Source organism: Narcine bancroftii, chromosome 3 (genome assembly GCF_036971445.1).
Source record: "Narcine bancroftii isolate sNarBan1 chromosome 3, sNarBan1.hap1, whole genome shotgun sequence".
Lineage (NCBI taxonomy): Eukaryota > Metazoa > Chordata > Chondrichthyes > Torpediniformes > Narcinidae > Narcine > Narcine bancroftii.
Window position 1 is genome coordinate 89,099,494 of NC_091471.1, and position 24,863 is coordinate 89,124,356.

General features: G+C 38.1%; 1 protein-coding gene across 4 annotated transcripts in view; it reads right to left on the reverse strand.

Annotated features, from left to right (window-relative positions):
* adamts6 (ADAM metallopeptidase with thrombospondin type 1 motif, 6) overlaps positions 1-24,863 on the reverse strand; it is a 293,482-nt gene that overhangs the window by 110,837 nt on the left and 157,782 nt on the right. For all 4 annotated transcript variants that reach the window (XM_069924504.1, XM_069924503.1, XM_069924506.1 and 1 more), the window contains 2 exons: positions 15,330-15,476; positions 3,839-3,980 (listed from right to left, as the gene is read on the reverse strand). In XM_069924504.1, the coding sequence (XP_069780605.1) occupies positions 3,839-3,980; positions 15,330-15,476 (289 nt within the window). The remainder of the gene's footprint in view (positions 1-3,838; positions 3,981-15,329; positions 15,477-24,863) is intronic.

Genomic DNA, 24,863 nt, shown 5'->3' on the forward strand with positions numbered 1-24,863 from the left:
AGCTGGCTGATGGAGGACCTCAGTTTTCTTCAGGCTGACTTCCAGGCCAAACATTTTGGCAGTTTCCGCAAAACAGGACATCAAGCGCTGAAGAGCTGGCTCTGAATGGGCAACTAAAGCGGCATCGTCTGCAAAGAGTAGTTCACGGACAAGTTTCTCTTGTGTCTTGGTGTGAGCTTGCAGGCGCCTCAGATTGAAGAGACTGCCATCCGTGCGGGACCGGATGTAAACAGCGTCTTCATTGTTGAGGACTTTGTTGACCTCACCAAAGCCTTCGACACCGTGAGCAGGAAAGGGCTTTGGCAAATACTAGAGCACATCGGATGTCTCCCAAAGTTCCTCAACATGATTATCCAACTGCACGAAAACCAACAAGGTCAGGTCAGATACAGCAATGAGCTCTCTGAACCCTTCTCCATTAACAATGGCGTGAAGCAAGGCTGTGTTCTCGCACCAACCCTCTTTTCATATATTATAAAGTACAATGGATCCATCATTGATCCCTGCAGCACATCACCAGTAAAAAGCCTCTAATCTGAGTCTGCAGTTAAACACATACAATCAACATCGTAACTTTAAGTTCAGTAAAACAGTTTCTTGGAACTCTATGCTGCAACAATGCTCACACATACACCAATTTGTCAGTAAGCAATTGCATTTTCCTCAAGTAAAAAATAATTGCTCAATGAAAAAGCAAGTGGAGCTTACTTGCACTAGAAATTCAACAAGCTGCACTGCATGATCATAGAACGTTAACATCATGCCATTCTTTGCAAATTAACTGCAACAAGAAGATTATCCTAATATTGTGAAGGACCAAAGAATTTTTAAGTCATTCCAAAATGAGGAGAGAAAAAAACAAAAGAATCAATAATTCTGAATGCTTTTTACTGCCAAAGGAACTGAGGGCAAGTGTAGCTGCTGTAACAGCTACTCTACTGATGTCTGCACTGCATTGCCTCTCATTTTGACTAGAATTTTTTTAAAAAGGAGAAAAAAAAGTAAGATCAAAATAAATAACAGCATTGCATCGACTCAAATGTTAAACAGAGAACTAGTTCAGCAACAGAATATTTTTCATGTATATAACTCTGGGATTGAAGGTATTCAGTCATCTACATCAGAAGTACAATATAGAAAATAAGACCATAAACCAATAAGATATAAGAGCAGAAGTAGGCCATTCAACCCTTTGAGTTTGCACATCGTTAGCTAACCCATTCTCCCACTTATCTATTCAGATACTTATCAATCTCTGGCTTAGATACATCCAACAACCTGCCTCCACAGCCGTCCATGGTCTCTGACTAAAGAAATTGCACCGCATCTCTCTTTTAAATGGGTCCCATTCAATAAGGAGCCCAAAATAGGTGGTAAGGGGGATGGAGCTGAGGATACAGAAAGGCTGCAGAGAGATTCGGATAGATTAGGAGAATGGGCAAAGTGGTGGCAGATGAAACACAATGTTGGAAAGTGTGTGGTCATACACTTTGGTAGAAGAAATAGACGGGCAGGCTACTCTTTAGATGGAGAGAAAATTCAAAATTCAGAGATGCAAAGCAACTTCAGAGTCTTCATGCAGGATACCCTAAAGATTAACCTCAATGTTGAGTCATGGTGAAGAAGGCAAAGGTAAAGGTAATGTTGGCATTCATTTTTTTTGAGGATAGCATATAAGAGCAGGAGAGACTTCACTTGGAGTACTGTGTACAGTTTTGGGTGCCTTATTTGAAAAAAGACGTGCTGGTGTTGGAAAGAGTTCCGAGAAGATTTACTAGAACGATACCAGGAATGAAAGGGTTAGCATAAGAGGAATGTTTGTTGGCTCTTGGACTGTACTTGTTGGAGTACAGAAGGATGAGGGGGGGAACCTCATAGAGTAATTTCAAATGTTGAAAGACCTGGACAGAGTAGATGTGACACGGTTGTTTCCATGGTAGAGGGAACAACATAAGGATAAAAGGGAGTCGATTTAAAACAGAGATGTGGAAACATTTCTTTAACCAGAGGATCGTAAGTCTGTGGAACCTGTTGCCACAGGTGGCTGTAGAAGCAAGGTCATTGGGTGTATTTAAGGCAGAAATTGACAGGTACTTGATTAGTCAGGACATCAAGGGCTACAGAGAGAAGGCCAGGAAGTGGGAGGTTGGATCAGCTCATGATAGAATGACAGAGCAGACTCAAAGGGCTGATTGGCCTACTTCTGCCCTTATAATGTGATCTTGTGAAAACTGTACCTCACTCCGATATTTCATACATTTAACAAAAACTATGTGCCACCTTCAACATAGAAGAAAGAAATAGGACCTCCTAGATTTGGAATCAACATTGTTCAACCAATCAGATGAAAGCAAGTCTCAGTATTAGCTGGATTCACTACTAGTCAGAGATTTACTAGGCAACAGATGGAATGGTTCACAATCTTGCCATGATTCCTCACCATTTTACTAGGGATTTACCCGTTAGATCTTATGCCAGGTCTGACATGGCATTAGATCAAAATTTGAATTCATTTGAACTTCGATTCTTACATGAGAAAGTAGGAAAAGTAAGTTAATCTATTTAAATATATTACTTCAGCTTCATAGTAATTGTAGTGTTGTCATAATCCCATCATGACATTTTCTTGAAAAGAATTACTAATAATTTTTTAAATAATTATTTCAAGTTTAGAAACTTTAAATATCTTAAACCTGCAGATATTTAAAAACTGGTTAAAAACTTCACAGCTTTAACAAAAGGCAAAATTCCATTCCCCTCTTTGCCTTCTGTCAGGACATTGTGGGTAAGGGACCTAACACCATAGTAAAGCCTACTCACCATAGGAATAATGCCATCTGACTTAATTGCAGAGGCCAATGAAACCTGGATCTAGCCCAGGTGACAGTGACCACCTAGAGACTGCAAGCAGTATCTCCAGACAAGTGGCTGTATTCTGGAATATCCAGCAAAGATACAACATTATGATATCCATCAGAAAGGAATGCCTGCCCAGACAAAGCTGGGAGGGATCAGGAGTGATGGAAACTTAAGTTTGCAATTTAATTACGTTGAATGCAATGCCAGTTGCAAACAGTAAAACAGCAGAGGAATATATAATAAAGATTTTCTACCACATTGGAACAATATTGCACCATGGAGTGGAGATGCTTGTTTACTGATTGATAACAGTAACTGTTTCAATGGTCAGGTCTGTGAGAAGACATGCACTCATGAGCACATAATTCAGGTTCAAAAGCAATGGACTGCACAGAAATGAAACTGAAAATGTGGAAACACTCAACAGTCAAGTAGTATCTGTGAAGAGAGAAACAGAGTTAGTGTTGTCAGTCATTCATTTGCCATCAGATGCTACTTGATGTGTTGAGCATTTTATATGTTCGAACCAATCCTATTATAATCTTTTCAAAAAATAGCAAAATCTACAAAATCATGTGTGAGTTCCAATTTGCGAACAAGAAATGGCATTTTACAATAAAAATAAACTCTGGTCAATATAGGGTCTACCAGTATAGTTTTGAAATAAATGGTCCAAAGTTTTAATTAATGAGTGAAGGAATAAAACTTGCTGCTGAATGAAATAAATTTTCCTTCAAACACTTAAGCCGGCTTTATTTTATTGTCTTCCCTTTTCCAATTTTAGTTACTGTCAGTCACCATAGATTATAATCACAAAATTTTGTGCAAAATGGAGAGGAAAATAGATTTATGCATTTACATGACATTTAAGTTGTTAGTAGTAAAGTGGCAAAGTACCTATAACCACATTAGTAGATTGTAAGATTGTAAAGCACGTGAAAGACAGCAGCTGAGCAGTATTAGAATTCAGATGTCTTACCCCGTATTTACATTGTCGTGATGTGGTGCCATATTGGAACCTGCACTGTTCGTCAGCGTCATACACCTGTCCTGGTGCTATTGTTGGGTAAAGAAAATCACGTTTTGGCGGTTCGTTATCCAGGCAAGTTCCGCGCCCAGAACTGTTATAAAATGAACAGTTTTACAACATGAAGAAATGATCTGTTCTGAAATAAATTTAAAATATATCTAGAAAATATTTTAAGTTTACATTTGACTTCATTTATATCTTGTTTCTAGTTACTGATAATTTCATAAGGCACTTTATTTTCATGCACAGAAAATAATTACCAGGTATTATAACACATTATTAAAATTAATTCTATCAATAATTAGCATTAGTGAAATCAGAAAGTTGGTCACAACACAAAACAAGGAAAAATCAGATTTTAGTTATGTTATTGAAACAGAACTATAACTTAAACTATAAAACTATAAAAGTTTATTTAAGACTGTAATCTAACCACATAATTCAAATATCTTAGTAAGCCAGTTAAGATTCTCTTATGCATTTTGCAGAATGATCTGGAAACTCAACTAGATTATAGGCTTTTCACTCTGTCCATTATTGCAACGGTCATATTAAATTGATTAATTTCCTTTAAAACATAACTAATATTATTTCAATTTAGCCATAAGCATGATCATGTTACACTTCAATGTTTATTTATTTTATCAGTTCATTAAGACTCTTAATGAAATCAAGGTTGTGCCAACATTATTTTTGTGATTCTCTATTACTGTATGATGATGGTACTGAATTTCATTATTTTGTGTGGTTTGGAAATAATATATCACAGACGGCCATCCACTAACATCCACATAATCTCCAGATGTGATAGACAGGGGCAAAAGTTGCACCCAAAGCAAGAAACATGTGAAACAATTTTCCAGACTATATAGAACGTAATCTTAATTTGGCCAAAAAGGTTCCTTTATTTGTTTTCAATCAAAACAACCTTACATCTGGTTGTATGATTAAAAGTGAGACTAAAGGTAAAACACACAGCTGCACAATGAAAAACTAAATCATTCAGGCAGACTTTATACAGATTTGCACTACACAATTCCTGAGCAACATCCCCCAACACCTCAAACTCAATGTACCAGGTATGCCTAATGTTACCAAAGGTCACAATTCCACCAAAGACATATGAAAGTATTTCATGGTGCAAAAACAAGCAAATAGCCTGTCTTAAGAAAACCCTGTTGATTTATCACCAGTATGTAACCTGCGATACCAGAGGTCACAGCACACTTGATCACTACTACACTAAAGATAAGTAAGGCCTACCATTCCTTTCCGAGACTGCATTTTGGCAAATCAGATCACTTGGCGGTGCTCCTTCTGCCTGCAGACAGACAGAGACTATAATCAGAGGCTCCAGAGAGATTAGGACAACCAGAAGGTGGTCATAGGAGACTGAAGAATGGTCACAAGACTTCCTTAAGTCAGTGCATTATAGACTTTATCTAAACCGCTGTGGACAAATGTGGTTCCAACAAATCGTTCAAGGTTTTCCCCAAACAGAAGCCTTGGATGAACAATGAAATCTGGAACCTGCTGAGAGCCAGATCACAGGCATTTAAGTTTGGTGATCTATACACTAAACAAGGAGCAGATATGACCTACAGAAAGCCATCTCGGGAGTGAAGTTGAGGTTCCAAACGAGAATGGAAACAATGGTTACACGACAACTTGATGAGCATAAATGACATAACCTGACTCAAAACCAAATTCAATGCAGTAAGAGACAGAAAATGTTAGCTCCCAGATGAACTCAATGCCTTTTCATCCTAATTTGACCACCAGAATAAGGAAGTATACCACAGCACACACACATACCCAGCTTGATCCTCTGCTATCAGTGTTCAAATATGGTGTGCAGCTGCCTTCAGTGGAGTGACTCCAAGGTATGCAGCCAGTCTGGACTGTGAACCCAGTCCACTGTGTACTGAAAATCTGTGCTGACCGATTGGCCAATGTACTCACTGATATCTTCAACATCTCACCTCAACACGGCATGGTACCTACCTGTTTCAAATTATACTGGTGCCTAAGAAGAATGTGGTAATCTGCCTGAATGACTACCTGCCAGTGGCACTCACATCCACTGCAATGAAGTGATTTGGAGAAGTCAGTTTTGAAGCATATCAGCTCCTGTCAGAGTAGTGACATGGATCCATTTCCGTTCCAATTTGCCTATCACAGAAAATGGTCTATGGCAGATGCCATCTCACTGGCACTACACAAAACCCTGGAACACCTGACAGCAAAGACACATACATCAGGAAGTTCTTTATTGAATGAAGTTTGGCATTCAACATCTTCATCCCCTCAAAACTGATCAGCAAATTCCAATACTACACTGTATGACTGGATACTGGATTTCCTCACATCTAAACTTCAATCAGTACGGATTGGCAAAAATGTCTCCACAATCTCCATCAGGACTGGAGTACCACAGGGCTGTGTACTAAGACCCTGCTCTACTCGCTTTACACTTATGACTGCATAGCTCATAAAGACAACAACACCATCTACAAATTTTCTGACGATACCACCATAGTAGGCTGTATATAAATGGACGATGAGCCAGCATACAGGAAGGATATTGAAAACTTGGCTGAATGGTGTACTAACAACAACCTTGTACCCAATGACATCAAAGCCAAGGAGCTGATTGTGGACTTTATGATATGATAACCAGAGATGTACAATCCAGTGATTATTGCGTGAATCAGAGGTGGAGAGGGTGACTATCTTGGAAGATCTTTCCTTAACCCAATGTACCAATGTACCAATGTCATCTTGAAGAAAACACGTCAGCACCTCTACTTTCTCAAGAGTCTGCGAGAGGTCAGTTGACATTGGAAATTTTGGCAAATGTCTACAAATTTTAAGTTGTAAGTGTGCTGATCAGCTGCATCACTGTCTGGTATGGTGGCACCAACACCCCTGAGTGGAAAGTCCTGCAAAAGTTAGTGTACACATCCCAGTACATCACAGGCAAAACTCTCCACACCATTGGAGAGCAGCAGCAATTATCAAAGATCCACACATGTTCTGTTCTTGCTGCTGCCATTGAGAAAGAGATATATGTGCCACAAAACCCATACCACCAGGTTCAAGAACAGTTGCAACCCTCCACCATCTGACTGTTCAACAACAAACTCAATCAAAGACTCATTTAAAGACTCTTACTTTGCACATTATTTATTACTGACTTTTTTCCATGTATTACACAGTCAGTTTGTTTACATTTCTCTCTTTTATGTGCGTAGCTTTCTCTTGATTACAATTTGCACTGCCTGGTCCAGAGGAAAAATAATCTCAGGGTTGTATTTGATATCATGCAAGCTTTTCTGTCCAGAAAGTTAATCTAAATTGTAAATGAATCGCTTTAAATAAGCAAGCGATTGTCTATCTTCTGAGTGTTAAAGTGATGTATTTATGTAGGATTCTTTCTTGGGATTGTTGGAGACAATTTGGATAGAAACTTTTTTTTAAAAATTTTTTATTTTTCACACCGTAAATCACATTAGCCATGATATACACTTTTTCTTTTTCACACATATACAGTGAATTTGGATAGAAACTTCATGAAAAACTCATCGGGGATTAGCCAGCAGCATTTTGGACCTGTGGACGTGTCACAGGAAGTTTCTGCCCAGAATTTCTTAATATGAAAGTTGTCATCACATGTCATAGCATTGGTTTGTGTTTCCCGATGTCTAGAAACACATAGCAATAATCTACGTCAGTCCAATATCTTGCTTTGTGACTGGAAATCATTCTATGTCTCTGAGATTATACCAGTAGAGCTATTGGGCTATAGAAGGGAACAAGCCCACCCTGGAAAACAACGTAAAGTAGAAAATCCTCTATCCACAAGGGCAAAGAAAGTATTAAAACACATTGCGAACTACAATCTAAGTCAGTGCCAGGAATCTAAATATGAGGAGCTAAGTACAGAGCAAGAAGTTTAATGACTCTACAGATGATACCATCAGTGATTCACATTCCTTACTGGTGCACTACTAACTTCACTGATGTTCCACATCACTCACACATTTGTCAATACTTCAACATTTCTATGCAAGTCTCACAGCTTCCATACTCAACTGAGGAATCAAGCACAGCAGGCACATTGTCGTCATTCTCACTAATGCACCTCCTACCCCACCCCTTTGCTTGTTGGAGAAATGGTGCAGCATGGTAGGTAGCAACAGCAAATTGACATGGACAAGCATCAAGGAGAAAGAACTTACAATTAATGGAGTTGCCACTCCCATAATAATAGGCACAGCCACAGGAGATAAGAGATGATACAAGTTATTTTTGCTTTAGTCCAATACTTTCTCACTTATTTCAGTTCACTTTCCTCAATCTCTCTAGATTTAAGAGGTACATTTGTGTAAACAAACCCCTCTTATTTCTCCCCCCCCCCACCCCCCTCCCATCAACATCACCTTTGCCTTGTACTTTTCCATTTCTGAAAGGTGAAGAAATCTCTTCTGCCAAAGTGAGCTGGTGGAACTACTCCATAGCAGGATAGAAGAACCCATCCCATGTCCGATAAACAGCTGCTGTCATCAGCTCAGATAATGGTCTGCATTACATGTAGCTGTCAGATTTGAGGCAGTATCTGTACATCATGAGTCTCCAGAAACAAGTTGGTTTCAAGGTGAAGGGCAAAGTTGCACAAGGATTCTGGGACTGACTACTTAGTTGGGGATGATGGTGGAGGTCACCAAGACCAATCTTCATTCACAATGAAACATTCTGTGCATTGGTTGAGCTGCTAAAGGAGCATGATGTCATGAAGCAATTTACCAACTAGGAAGCAGTGTTCAATTGCCAAAGGCTCTGTTTCCAATGCACCAGGAGGAAAAGGCTATGCCTACATTGCTGTCAGGTTGAAGAGACTGACACAAACCACTCTAAATCTTGAAATCCTCTCCAAACTAAATTGGATGTCATTTCAGGCAGCAAAACTATTACTTCAAGACACCTATTTTATCTACAATGATGATAGATGTGGTGCATAATTCTCATTATTATCTGCAGTATTATTAGCCATGTCACCAAAAGGTTACTGAGTGGTTAGTAGCTGGTCTGGCATAGTTTTATGAGAAAAATTCCAGATTCCAGAGCTGGAAAAAGTTTGAGGACACTGTGATCTACCTTAAACAAGAACAGAGGAATGGAAAGGGACAGTGGAGGGTAACAGGATGAAGTGTCTGTCCCTGCTCAGGTTGCAGGATGTGATTGATCTTTATGAATGGGCCCTTGTGAAATCCAGTCTCCTGATGAGCAGCTCCTGGGTTAGGTAAAACTATAGAAAACCTTCAATAGTCAGGGACCCTTTTCTGGGCCTTTTATCCTCCTCATTCTACCACCCCCACCCCCTCCAACCCCACCCATGCACTTACAGCAGGTAGACTTCACATTGAGTGATTTGGTCACCGTCAAGATAAAGCCAAATAAGCAAAGAGTGGCATGGTGTTATGTGGAATACCTTGATTTTGAGAAAACATTTGACAAGATCCTCCATAAGAAATTGGTATGCAGGATTGAAGAACCTGGGATTTGGGATAATAATTGTACAATCATGGATCATGAGCCCATTGCTAGACAGGAAACAAAGACTAGAAATAATTTTTTTTTCAAGTAGCGAGTAGCGATTAGTGGGTTCTCACAAGATACAGCGCTTGGACCCCTGTTATTCACAACATATATATTAATGATTTAGATATAGTCATTAAATATAGTATCTCCAAGTTTGTGAATATCACAAAGATGGGTGGGTGTGTGAGCTATGATGAGGATGCATAAAATGTCTACTATGATAAGAGGCTACAGCTTGACAATATAGGGTAATCTGTTTAAGGGTAAATGAGTAGAATTTCTTCATCCAAAGGGTGGTGAAATGGTGAAATTCTAAACCATAAAAGGCGGTTGAATGCAATTCATTTAACATATTCAAGGAGCAATTAGATATATAGTAGTACAAGTTCATCAACGTGGTTATCCAACTGCACAAAAACCAACAAGGTCGGGTCAGATACAGCAATGAGCTCTCCAAACCCTTCTTCACTGACAACGGCGAGAAGCAAGTCTGCGTCCTTGCACCAACCTTCTTTACTATCTTCTTCAGCATGATGCTGAAACAAGCCATGAAAGACCTCAACAATGAAGACGGTGTTTACATCCAGTACCGCATGGATGGCAGTCTCTTCAATCTGAGGAGCCTGCAAGCTCACACCAAGACACAAGAGCAACTTGTCCATGAACTACTCTTTGTAGACGATGCCGCATTAGTTGTCCATTCAGAGCCAGCTCTCCAGCGCATGACGTCCTGTTTTGCGGAAACTGCCAAAATGTTTGGCCTTGAAGTCAGCCTGAAGAAAACTGAGGTCCTCCATCAGCTCCCCCCCGACATCTCCATCGGGCACACAGAACTCAAAATGGTCAACCAGTTTACTTACCTCGGCTGCACCATTTCATCTGATGCAAGGATCGACAAAGAGATAGACAACAGACTCGCCAAGGCAAATAGCGCATTTGGAAGACTACACAAAAGAGTCTGGAAAAACAACCACCTGAAGAAACACACAAAGATCAGCGTGTACAGAGCCATTGTCATACCCACGCTCCTGTTCGGCTCTGAATCATGGGTCCTCTACCGGCATCACCTATGGCTTCTAGAACGCTTCCATCAGCGCTGTCTCCGCTCCATCCTCAACATTCATTGGAATGACTTCAGCACCAACATCGATGTACTCGAGCTGGCAGAGTCCGCAAACATCGAATCCATGCTGCTGAAGACTCAATTGCGCTGGGTGGGTCACGTCTCCAGAATGGAGGACCATCGCCTTCCCAAGATCGTGTTCTATGGCGAGCTCTCCACTGGTCACCGAGACAGAGGTGCACCAAAGAAGAGGTACAAGGACCGCTTAAAGAAATCTCTTGGTGCCTGCCACATTGACCACCGCCACTGGGCCGATATCGCCTGCAGCCGTGCATCTTGGCGCCTCACAGTTTGGCGGGCAGCAACCTCCTTTGAAGAAGACCGCAGAGCCCACCTCACTGACGAAAGACAAAGGAGGAAAAACCCAACACCCAACCCCAACCAACCAATTTTCCCTTGCAACCGCTGCAACCGTGCCTGCCTGTCCCACATCGGACTTGTCAGTCACCAACGAGCCTGCAGCAGACGTGGACATACCCCTCCATAAATCTTCGTCCGCGAAGCCAAGCCAAAGAGATACATATATAGTATGTGCATGTATATATGTAGAGAGAGAGAGAGAGAGAGAGAATTTTGACCTAGCAACAGTGAAGAAACAGTGATATCTTCCCAATTCGAGATGGTGCGTGGCTTGGAGGGCAACGTCCAAATGGTCATGTTCATGTATTTTGTTTCCCCTGTTCTTTGAACTGGTAGAGTTTGTGTTTAGACTTCCAGTGTAACAAGATTCGATGCTTGGCTAATAGGGATGTAAATGCTATCACGTCTTTCTTCAGGGAATTTAGGGAGTTGTCGGAGATTCCAAATATTGCAGTCAATGGGCAGGGTTGCAAATTGACTTTAAATATTTTGGATAGTGTGCTGAAGACTCCTCTCCAGAACCCTTGTATTTTGGGGCACTGATAGAACATGTGATTTAGGTGGCAAGGGAAGCCATTACCTTATGCATTTGTCCTCTATTTCAGGATAAATGGCTGACAGACTGGATTCTGAAAAATGAATCCTGTGTAGCACCTTAACTGAATGAGTCCCAAGTGAGTGCAATAGCCTTTTCCCACAGTTTCTCCTCAATTTCTGTTTAACCAGTTCAGATGGGAGAAAACTTTACATCTTTTGATAGAGATTCCTGTTCCTCTGATATTCCAACTGAGAAATCTGACAGGCATTCTTCCCCGCCCCCCCCCCCCCCCCCCACCATCCCCCCCTCCCAACCTCACCAGGAGTGCTTGGGTTCATTGCACTATACATTTAGATTACATGGGCTGTACCTCCCTAAATGAGTGTAAGTGTCATGGTGGTTCAACCCCCAATCCCCCTCCCTCAACATAAATAAACAAATCTGCATGCTGACTACACTCGTCCCTGTATTAAGACTAACAACACTTTACATTCACCTGCTCCAAACGTCCTTGCCCCTAAATGTCAGGGACGCTCAGAGTCAGCTTAGGTAGAAAAGAAACATAACCATGCCTTCCACAAATTTTGAATTAGATTTGCAGGCACAATGAAAGCCACTTCAGTCAACTCTGTCGTTCAGCCCAATAAATCTGCATATAAATTTAACAATAGTAACATTGCATTATACAAGTCTTGGAATTCCACCAAAACAACCTTAATGAGTTTGGTAAATGCAGATTAAAATAAGAATCCCCTTCGGTTTTACCTCGCAGCGTTCTCCGGCATGGCGTAGGACATCCATGCAATCACTGTAATAGTGAAGTCTGGCCGCTATGGCCCATAGGGTGCAGTGTGCTTGGTCCACCAGTGAATCTTTATCCAGTCTGAACACCTCTTTTAATAAAGCTGATAATGGGATTTTACTCATGCTGTTGGTTCCTTCGGGAATCCACACCATCCTGATGTTATTTCTCCGGGACTTCACTTCCAAATCTTCACATCTGTTTTCCAGCTTTATCATATTGGCGGTGAAAGTTTTAATTTTCTTTTGCATTGAGCAGATGTCATCGGTACACCCCGACACTGAACGTTCTATCTCTCCAACAATATCTTTAATTTTTCTCAGTCTGGTGAACGTAGATATTTTCTTGGCCGCAGATTGCGTTTTTACAGTCTGTAGCGTCAACTTTAGGGCAGCCAGTTCTTCTCCATTATGTATTCTGATTTCCATTTTAATGGTCTTTATAAAGTTCAGCCAGCACTGCTAGTTTTAGCCATTTGAAGTCAGTTACCTGTTCTTCCTGATCTGACGGTGAGCTGGCTGGGGAGACAGGGTCAGGTGAAGCTGAGGCTTTAACCTGCTGGGGTAGTATAGGGCTTCTGCATGTTGTCTTTACTTTTAGCCTTCTTGGTAGGCATTTCAACACTTCAAAATCCATCCCTGTTACTTCAAAGCATTGGCAATCTTTATCAAATGGTAGGACACTGCCTGGATTGCTGTTAGATAATACTTTCTTAATATAATTTGCTGAAGCTCTGGAGGTTGTGACTTACTCCATCAACTGCTCACTAGCATCCCCGTCCAGCATTCTTTTCATACACCTCAGTTCTAAGCGGATGCCCTTCAATCCTGAAGGTATACCCTCTTGTTCTAGAGTTTCCCACCATGGGAAACAAACTTTCTACATCTACTCTATCTACGTCTTTCAACATTTGGAATGTTTCAATGAGATCCCCCTCATTCTCCTAAATTTTAACTAATACAGGCCAAGAGCTGTCAAACAATCCTCATATGATAACCTTTTCATTTCTGGAATCATCCTCGTGAACCATTTTTGAACCCTCTCCAAGGGCAGCATCCATAGGGAGTAAAGGGTAACCAACATTTGGGGCTGGGCTTGAGTCTTGACCTGCTGAGTTTCTCCAGCACATTTTAGTGTTAAAATCCTCTGCACATTGTTTAATGCAACCACAATCTTCCTAATAGTGTGGTGACCCGTATAGAGTAATACAGCAGTAACCTTAGCAAAGTTTGAAGAAACTGAGCTAAAATTCTGGGACATAAGAGAGGGCAGAATCTGGAATCTAGGAGCAAAATAATGAGCTGCTGGAGATACTCACTTAGTCAAGCAGCATTTGTGGAGGCGAAGGTATGAGCAGCATTTTAGTTTGAGATCATGGGTCAAGACCTGAGCTCCTCCAGCAGCTCATTTAATTGTACCATAATCTCTCTGCTCTGATATTCTAAATATGTCTGCATGTGTATGATACTCTAGCTAATTAAAGCAAATTTCCCACATCTTCTTTATAAACTTAAAGTGTAGAGAAACTTCTTTACGTCAGAAACATACAGGCCGAAAAAAGTTGCAGGCCTCTAATTGCCTGGAGTAGCGTTAAATAATACATCTGACAAACAGAAATAACAATTGCTGGCAGATCCCCACAGGAGCTAGCCTTGAATGTACAATGTGGACAGTTCATTGGCTGTCATGTAAGAACAGGGCAGGCATAACCCACTGCTAAAAACATTCCTGTCACTTATGTTCTGATTCGATAATTAGCCTCCTAAATCAATTTTGTGAGTCTACATGCTTATACCCTTATTATCTAGAGATTAAGATTTGTCCAGGATATTTCATTTTCACAAGATATTATTTTCATTAAATAACTAACTTTACTTCTGGTAGAGTTTGCATCTCATTTTGTGGTTAAAAAAAACATCCGATCACCAGGGTAAATTTTGGGCCATGGCCTGTTTTGGAAGAAAACATTAAATATTGCCCCTGTCTTCAGGGAATGCACACAGCTGGATTGCTGCTTTATTAAGGACAGCTCTCATGATTTCTGTAGACTTTCCACAATGGGGAATAAAGAAATGACCCCGAGTCTGTGGACGTGTTAAAGGCAGATCTTCAAAACCACACTTCATTCTGGGTGGAAAACAAAAATCAGCGATTACCCCCCACTTTGCTTCCAACTTGCATAAACCCCATAGGAGCAGTAAGCTATTATTTATACAAGGCGGTATATCAGTTCCACATGTCAGCAATACAGAACAAGCCGTTATAACTCATCCCTGCTCAGGGTCCCACCAGCTGACAATGGAAACGAAAAATTTAGAGCCAAAATCTTTTAACTGGTTTGATGCTCTGTATTTTCTTCAGTGATCAAAACCAAAGGGAATATGATGGGAAGAGTCAGTGCCTCCAGTATTATTTTTATAAGTGCACTGCCCTCATTAATTAATTAGCAAAAGACCAAAGATAAATTTTAAAAATCTTTTGCAATCTGCAAACTTTATAACACAAAATATAATTTGGAATACTGATCTACTTTTGATGCTGTGAACACATCCCATGACCTTCTCCACCTTCTCAAGCAAATGTTGGTTAATTAACTAGTTAAGGTCTTTGTTTAAACATGATAATAATGTGATGGATAAATCAAAAACATTAAGCAAAACAGCTCAAATTCCATTGGATATATTTGCTTAATGTGGCAATAATAAACCATTATTTTTTAAATATTTATACTTCTATGCTCCACTGGCAAAACAAAGTACAGGATAAAGAAAGATTAAAAAGAAGAAAAAATATCACTTTTACATCTGATTTTCGTTCTTCCAAATCTGTAGCTACTTTAAATGGATCAACAACTGTCTAAAATCAAGTATATATTCAATTTATTCAGCTGACAAATCTTTCAGAAAGTTTCAAATTCAATAATATTAATTCTTACTGTGTTTATTTTGGGTACAAACCATTGGCTACCTTCTTTATAAGTCAGATAATCTAATTTTCTGAGCTACTGGGCACTTACTCCAAAAAGCTGGTGATATAATCTCTGCTGCATGTAGACCAGGAGAATGGATTGGTGTTAGCAGTAATGTGAGCTGCCATGAGCTTTGCTGCTTCATGACCTTTCGTCCCACAGGAGTTTCCAATTCCATCATGGTTCATGCCGAAACTGTAAAGAAAAAATATTGCATTGGCCCAATGTGCAACCAGACAACTATCCAACATGCCACCATCTCACAATCAAAGTAACAGTCTCAGGAGCAAAAGATTTTCGGAACCTTTTAAATTTTGAGATTTGACTCCGCTTGATTATGTATGCTAATGCACATTTATTCTCAAATCATTTGTGATTCTAATCTATTCACAACTCAGCAGCATTCGAAAACACTCATCTGATTTGATCTCAAATACTTTTTTTGTTCTTCAGCAACAGTAGACTTTAGTTCTGTGATAGATGCAAGAGGTAGCAGAAAAATGGCTGATTTCATGAATAAATTACACTTCATGATGCAGATTATATATTCCTATTGTATACATATTTATTGGCCTGTGCTCAATGTTCAGAATAATACTACAAAAATAGCCTGAGTAGCTAAATTTCTTGATAGTGCCTTTATGTATGATGTGAAGGGTTGAACAGATATTCTTTGATAAGTCCATAATTGCATTCCCAATTCCTCTCCCATCCCAATCAGTGACCATTCTCATTATATGACCTACCTGTGAAGACATCACATTCTATATTATCAAATGATAGAGGCCATTCAGCTCCTTGAATCCAAGAGGGCTCTTGGAGCACCACACATACTTTCCTACAAAGTACTCTCATTCACCTGCCCATCTGTTTCTCCTGAATTTTTTTTGCCACCCAAATGCACCAAGGATAATGAACAGCAACAAATTGCCTTTGGGATGTGGGAGGAAACCAGAGCACCTGGGAGACCACGCAGTTGCAGGAGAAAATCTCAACTTCACATGGGCAGTGCCAGAAGTTGGGATTGACCCGAGTCCCTGGAGCTCTGCAGCAGTCCTATTTTCTTCATCATTATGCTACCCATGAGGTCTGAGCGACAGTTCCTGGCTAATCTTTAGTTTATCTAATCAAGAATTTATCTTTTCTGTGTGCTAAATAAAAAATCTTCTCAAAATAATGTTAAGACATTAATTCACCCACTTCAAATAGTCTGTTTGACTGACACACAGCAAAGACAAGCAGATAATTTCTCCAACCACATATTGAGAAGAGCAATGCCATTCACTCCATCCCCTACCATAAACTTTGTGGCTTAGTCTGCCTCTTTGTAGTAGATGCAAAATACAATTAAAAATAATATTAGTTTATGATGTTATGATGAAGATGTCACTAAATATTTTCAGCTGAGAACCAGAGGAATAATCCTGTTTATGTTAAAAAAACGCACATGATTTTCATTATTTTTAATATCTCAGAATTAGTTCCAAAAGAAAATGAAAGAATTAAAAGACATGGTTGTGTACTATCAATGAACACATTAAAGTGATACTATTTTTCAAGATGATATTACCAAAGGGAGCTATGAATGATAAAAGGAAAAGGACGGCAAGAATAGGTAACTGAGGCACATTTAAGGCAATGCTGCTTAATTCATAGGAAAACAAATTCAAACATGGAAAGCAGGATGCTGAATTTGAGAGATCAAATACTTTAAGAATGAATGGAAGTTGAAGTTGGGATGGTGGTTTACAGAGAAGAGAGGATCAATGGTTGAAAGATTTGAAGGAAGTCGCCAAGGGGCTTAACATAATCTGCTGGGAACCCAGGATAGGAATGAGGGAGGCTAGTTGTTTAATTTAGTCAGCATCATATAACCATATAGTGGAGAAGCCATCCCTTTCAGCTCACCTTGCCCATGCTGAGCGTGATATCCACTCTTCCATGTCTTTCTGATCCAAGGATCTGTCCAAATGCCTTTTGTAATTGTATCTACCCTCACCACCTCCTCTAACAGCTTGCTCTAGACGTTAAATCACCCTATCTATGAAAATAACCCCTCAGATCTTTCTCTCTCACCTTAAATCTGTGCACTCTAGTTTTAGACCACTACAAAGAAAAAGATTCTAACTATGTCTCCTGTCTATGCCCCTCATAATTTTATGAAGTTCTAGAGGTCACCCCACAGCCTCCCAAAATCCAGTGAGAATGAACCAACAATCCACTTTTGCTTTGACTATAAGAATCATGATAATGAGTTTCTTGGCTTTGCGGACGAAGATTTATGGAGGGGTATGTCCACGTCTGCTGCAGGCTCGTTGGTGACTGACAAGTCCGATGCGGGACAGGCAGGCACGGTTGCAGTGGTTGCAAGGGAAAATTGGTGGGTTGGGGTTGGGTGTTAGGTTTTTCCTCCTTTGTCTTTTGTCAGTGAGGTGGGCTCTGCGGTCTTCTTCAAAGGAGGTTGCTGCCCGCCGAACTGTGAGGCGCCAAGATGCAAGGCTGGAGGCGATATCAGCCCACTGGCAGTGGTCAATGTGGCAGGCACCAAGAGATTTCTTTACAATGAGTTTATTGTCATTGTAAATGTATATATGCCTGAAATTCTTACTTGCTGCAGCTAATCAGATACTTATAAAGAAATACTATAATAGTAAATTAATTGAATTAGTGAAAGAGAATAAATACAGAAGCTAATGAATATTCACAGTTAATCCACGTGCAAAAAAATGATCTGCAATATTGCAGACAACCCATAATTAATTTACCAAGGGGAGGTTCAAAAGTCTGATACTTGAACCTCAAGGTGCTAATTTTTAGGCTTCTATACCTTCTGCCTGAAGGTAGCAGTGAGAAGAGATTGTGACCAAAATGATGAGGGTACCTTATTATGTTGGCTGTCTGCAATGGATGGGAGGTCAGAGTCTCTGATGGACCTGGCTATGTTTGTAACTTTCTGCAGCCTTCTACGTTCCTGGGCACTTGTATGGCCAATCCAAGTGGTGATGCACACAGTCAGCCCTCCATTCCAGATGATCTCTTCTGCACTCTTTCAGTCCACCACATCCTTCCTACAATGTGGCGATCAGACAATACTCTGAAGTGTTCTTGAACCACTATTTTGTACTTCTGCACCATCACATCCCAACTTTTAAACTTAAAGAAGACAAGTAATACAAATGCCTTTTCACTACTTTGCATATGATTTTCAAGACCATGCAACCCAAAGTTCTTCTGAATATCCTACCTGAATTTGAGTTGATGAAGTAAAATTGGGTCTCATGCACAAGGTAAGCTTGGAATATTACAGGAGAGAGGGAAGAAGCTTTCAGAAGTAATGCTGGGCTAAAGCACCATAGAAATTTGGAGGAAGTCTGGCCCAGTGGGTAATGGAAAGAAGAACCAGAGTCAAAAATTCAAATGGTATCAATTTCAGTGTTGTTTTCAAATTGTATTTTATTGGCACATATAACAAAATTCCATACAGAGCCAAAAATTCTATATATCAAAATCAATACATGCTTTTTTTAAATAATTTTCTCCCCTCCACCCACTCCCTCCCACACAGAAAAACCCCCAAAGAAAGCAAGAAAAGAAGAAAATAAAGAACAGAAAAAGAAAAGAAGACTAATTTTAAAACAATACTGGATATTACCTTATGTATAAATTATAAACAAGTTATTCTAAACTTACAACTATCATTATATCTTTTCAATATTAAGTATTTAGTAAAATAAAACACTTTTGGATAATACATAACCTTTAATCAAAATCTAAGTATATATGTAGAAAAACCTCACATACAATATCTAATAATATAAAATAAAATTAGATACATTAAGGTGAGGCCGGGGAGAGACAAAGTTCACACCAAATTCTACCAATTGACATAATGTAATTATTTATAAAGTTATAACATCAATCTTTTGCATATATGGGAACCAATATTTCAAAAATTTATCATAGTTGTTCCTTAAATTATATGTGATCTTTTCCCAAGGTATACAACTTCGCATTTACCAAATCCGTATCCAATTTCCAAGAAACAGCTGTACATTTCCTGGCAACCAACAACACGATCTTTAAAAATTCTTTGTGAAACCAATCCAATTTAAAATCTGGACCAATCCTTGATATATCCCTCAAAAAAAACAACATAGAGTTTCTCGGGAGTTTAACACCTATTACCTGTTCAAATAAATCTATTAAATTAGTCCAAAAAAAATTAAATTTGGAGCATGTCCATTTAGAGTGTAAAAAGGTGCCAGTGTCCTGTTTACATCGAAAACACTTATCTGAAAGATCTGGCTTTAATCTATTAAGCTTTTGCGGCATAATATATAACTGATGTATGAAATTGTATTGTACCATTCTATATCTAACATTTATTGCATTTTTCATACTATCTTAACATTTTTGTGTCTAATTTTTATAATTTACATGTATACCCAGTTCCTTTTCCCACCTTTGTTTAGATTTATGAAAATCTTTCTTCTTTACTTCCCTCAAAAGTAATAAATACATAACTGATATGAACTTTTTTAAATTTGGATTTGATGTTATTGTTTCTATTTCATCATCTTCTAACAGTAAATAAGATATAATTAATCTTTCTTGAAGATAAGCCTTTAATCGATAATATCCGAATACTGTATTATTTTGTATTCCATATTTAGCTTTCAATTGGTCAAATGTCATTAAATATCTGCCTTGATAACAGTCTTTAATACATTTTATTCCTTTTTTTGACCAGTTAATAAAATTTCTGTTATTCAACATAAACGGGATCAATTTATTTTGCACCAGTGGCATTCTCACTAATCTATACCCCTTAACTCCCATGAACCTTATGCTACATTCTAGCCAAATGTCTTAATATTGGTGTGCCTGTGTCTCCAGTTAATACGTCATTCCATCTATATAAAAATTATTCAAATTCTTTTTCACCTATTTTATTCATTTCTATATTAACCCAAGCTACTTTTTCTCCTTCCTCAAAAAAAGAAAAAAAAATCAAAATTGGGCTGCGTTATACTAATACTTAAAATTTGGAAGTTGTAAACCTCCCAACTTAAATTTCCATTGAAATCCTCAACATCTTGCCTTTCCACAAGAATTTCCTTATAATTTTATTTCGATCCTTAAAAAACTTTTTAGGAATATCAATGGGTAAAGATTAAAATAAATATTGCACCTGTGGAAAAATATTCATTCTAATACAATTTACTTGACCAATTAATGTAATTGGTAAATCAACCTTTTTTTAAAATCCTCTTCAATTTTCTGAAACAATGGTCCCTAATTAATTTTAAAAAGATTTTCTAACTGATTATCAATTCTAATTCCGAATTATTTTATCCCACATTCAGGCCATTTAAATTTCACATTTTGTCTACATTGGGTATAGTCACCAAAAGTCAATGGCATGATTTCACTTTTATCCCAATTAACTTTATATCCAGAATCTGCTCTATATTGTTCTAATTGCATAAGTAATTTACCTAGCGAATTTTCCGGGTCTGTCAAATAAACAATGACATAATCTCCAAATAAACTAATTTTATATTTGTTAGCCCCTATATTAATACTCTTAATATCTAAGTCTGTTCTAATTAACTCAGCTAACAGTTCAATTAATAATACAAAAAGGGCAGGTGATAATGGACAACCTTGTCTTGTTGATCTTGTTAATTTAATACAATCAGACATAAGACCATTTGTCACTACTCTTGTTCTTGGATCAATATATAATGTTTTTATCCAATTTATGCTTGACCTACGCCAAATTTTGTAAGTGTCTTAAAGAGAAAGTCGCATTCTGCTCCATCAAATGCCTTTTCTGCATTCTAAAGCTACACTTAAATTGTCTTTCTTTTGGGCTAGATGAATTAAACTAATCAACCTAGTTGATTATCCGCCGATTTACATTTTTTAATCAATCCTGTTTGGTCCTTGTTAATTAGTGTCGTTAAAAAAAAAATTCCAGCCTATTTGCCAATAACTTAGCCACGATCTTGTAATCCATACTCAATAACGATATTGGTCTATAAGATGATTGCATTAATGGATCTTTACCTTTTTTTGGAATTACCATTATAATTGCTGTCTTAAAAGAATCTGGTAAATTTCCAGTTTCTTCCAATTGTATTAAAACTTTCATATATACAGGAATTAGCCACGTCTTTTAATTCTTTATAAAATTCTGATATAAATCCATCTTCATCAGGGAATTTATTATTTTGTAAAGAACCTTTAACTCCTGCAACCTCTCCAACTGTAAAAGAGGTTCATAATATTTACTGTTCTTCCACACCTAATTTAGGCAAGTTTACTTGAGTTTAAAATCGATCAATTTTATTATCATCCTGCATAGATCCTGATTTATATAATTTTGTATAAAATTACTTAAAACAATTATTTATATCATGGGGTTTATAGGATATGTGATCTGTCTCATCTCTAGTTGCAATAATAGCTTTTGATTCTTATTCTGTTTTCCATTGCTATGTGCTCGTTCCCCCAGTTCATGATATCTGTTTATTTCTCATAATCATTTTTTTACGTTCTATAAGACTGTAATATGTTTGTTATACTGTAACTTTTTATTCAAAAGAATTCTTTTTTCTTCTGACTGTTTTTGTAATTCCTTTTCTAAAATTGACATTTCTATCTCTAAATTATTAATTTGAGACATATACTCCTTTCTAACTTTAGAAGAAAAATGTATTATCTGTTCACATATTGCCTTTATTGCATTCCAAAGAACAAATTTATTATCCAGAGTCTGCGTTAATATCCAAGAATTGCTTTATCTGATTTCTAATAAAATGGCAAAAATCTTTCTTTTTCAACAACATGCTATTAAACCTCCATCTAAAACTCGTATCCTGCTTATCTACTAAATATAATGCTAAGAACAAAGGAGAATTATCTGATATAGACCTTGCTTTATATTGAACACATTGTACCCTACCTTGAAGTCTTACTGATACCAAAATCATATCAATTCTATAATATGAATTATGTCTATTAGAATAAAATGAATAGTCCCTTTCTCCAGGATGTATCCTTCTCCAACCAAATTCAGGTCTTGCATTAATGACAAAGTTATTTTTGCTGTCTTAGATTTCAATACACTCTTGGTAGATCTATCCAAAAAGGGTCAAGGCAAAAATTAAAATCTCCACCCACTAAGATATTTTCATTAGCTTCCCCCATATTTAAAAAGGTTTCTTATATAAATTTACCATCACTCACATTTGGTGCATTAATGACCATTGTTCAGAAAAAATCTGACAATTTATTAAAACAAACCGACCAAATGAGTCTAAAACTGTATTATGTATTTTAATTGGAAGATTTTTATTTATTAAAGTTCCTACTCCTCTAGCGTTTGTATTAAAATGTGATGCTACTACCATTCCAACCCAGTCCCTTTTTAATTTTTGAGTCCTTTTTCAATTAAGTGTGTTTCTTGTAGAAAAGCATTATCTACTTTCAATTTTTAACACATGTCAAAACCCTCTTTTTATAGGGTTCTGAAGCCCATTTACATTAAAACTCACAAACTTTAATCCTTCACTCATTATAAAAATTTTAAAATTCTTACACTTTCCCCCTTTTCATGATTCCCCTTCATCAGTCCCCAGCTCTTCATCAACCTCTTAAATAAAAAATAAACAATAAATCTAGTAAGAAAAATAGTACTTGATTGAACACTTGAAAAAAAGAGAGAAATAGAAAAGAGACCCCCCCCCTTAAGCATTGTCAAAAAGTCCTCTGACAATGCTACCACCCTCCACTTTTCGGGTTGCGACTAAAGCTGCAAAATAACATCCATGGTTTGACAGGAATCAGCTAGCATATCTCCGGGTCCTCTGAGTATATTAAACTCATTTCTGCAATATTACAAACTGCTTCCAGATTTCTTTCACTACAAGAATATAACTTTCCAGATTCAAGTGTCTACTCTTTGGGTCAATACTTGACCCATGTCTGGCAAATTTTCTGCACATTCTTGAGCATGTTCTGGATACATAAAAAATCTACTTGGACCTTCTTGAACAAATACTTTCTAAGTTGCAGGATAACACAGAATAAAAGTATATCCCTTCTTCCACAATATATTTTTGACTCGATTAAAGCATTTCCTTTTCTTCAATAATTCAAAGCTTATATCAGGATAAAAGAAGATTTCATTCCCTCCAAATTCCAATGGTGCTTTTCTTTCTTTAGCCTTTTGGCTGCTAATGCCAAGATTTTTCCCCTCACTTAATAATGAAGAAATTTGTCCAAAAGAGGCCTCAATATCTACACCTTCCTCTCCTTCTTTCAGGCCCATAATCATAACATTATTTCTTCAATTAAAATTTTCTAATGAATCCACTTTTTCAGACAATTGCTTATTCAACGCCTGCACTTGTTCAAATCCTTCATCCATTTTATATATATTTTCTTGTAAAATTCATTTTCCAAATTAATGCTTTGAATTTTTTCTTCCACTTCTTGGTACTTTTTCTGCATCTCTTTTACAATTTCACATACGTTATTAACTTTAGCCTCTGATCTTTTAATATCACATCTTATAACTTTAACTTTTCCATAATCATAATCAGCACAGCTTGAAGTTTAAGGATAGCTTTAACTTTATTTCTTCCCATTCTTCTTCTTCTTCTTCCAACATTTCCTCTGAGCTTTCTTCTTCTTCTTCTTCTTCTTCCTCCTCCTTCTCTTCTTTCTCTCCTTCTGCCAGCTCTAATAATTTTCCCTTCTCAGACAGCCTCTTGGACTGCCCGAGAGTCTGTCTAGTGAGCCATTCTGACAGGGCTTCCCGTTGCTGTCAACAGCTCATGCGTGACTCCTCGCACAAGCGCAGTTGAGTTGCTCTGCTCCCCGACTTGTCCAAGCGTCCCTGTTGTTACAGGAACGCCGCAGCTCACTGGGAGGTGAGGCGGGAGGCCCTCTTCGATTGAAGACTGGACTTCACAGCAGGTCCTAGCTTCTTATCCAAGGTAGGCTCTTCTTTTTCTTCTTGTTATTTCTCTTCCGTCTTCTCTAAAATTCTTTCTGCTTCTTTGTCTTTCTTTGGCGGCATTGCGTTTTTTTCTATCGTCGCTTATAACTAATTCAGATGAATTTCAAACTTTTCTCTTCATTTTTTTCCTCACTTTTTAAAACTTTTTTCTGGAGGAGATTCCTCGGGATGCCCCTACATCATCACGTGATGTCCCCCATCGATTTCAGTGTTGAAATCCATGAGTTCCTCATATCAGAAAGTGTACATTGAAGAAACTTGGAGAGGATTTGCAGAAGCTTTAAAAAGCTGCAGAATTCCTTGAAATTCTGGGAGCAATCTAGAAAAGTGAACAGCTTTAGTTTATGAAATAACAATGGATGCAACTGGCTGATGTGGTCCAGCCAGATCAGTTGGAGAATGGGAAAACCTACATTTATATGCTTTGTTTGTTCAAGTTTCATGGGATTGACAGTTGTTCAGTGAAAAGGTTCTGGATGTTTTTAATAGAGACAAAGGATCAGAAGTGGCTCTGAGATTGGTTATTCCAGTAGTGAACACAGCATGAGGTA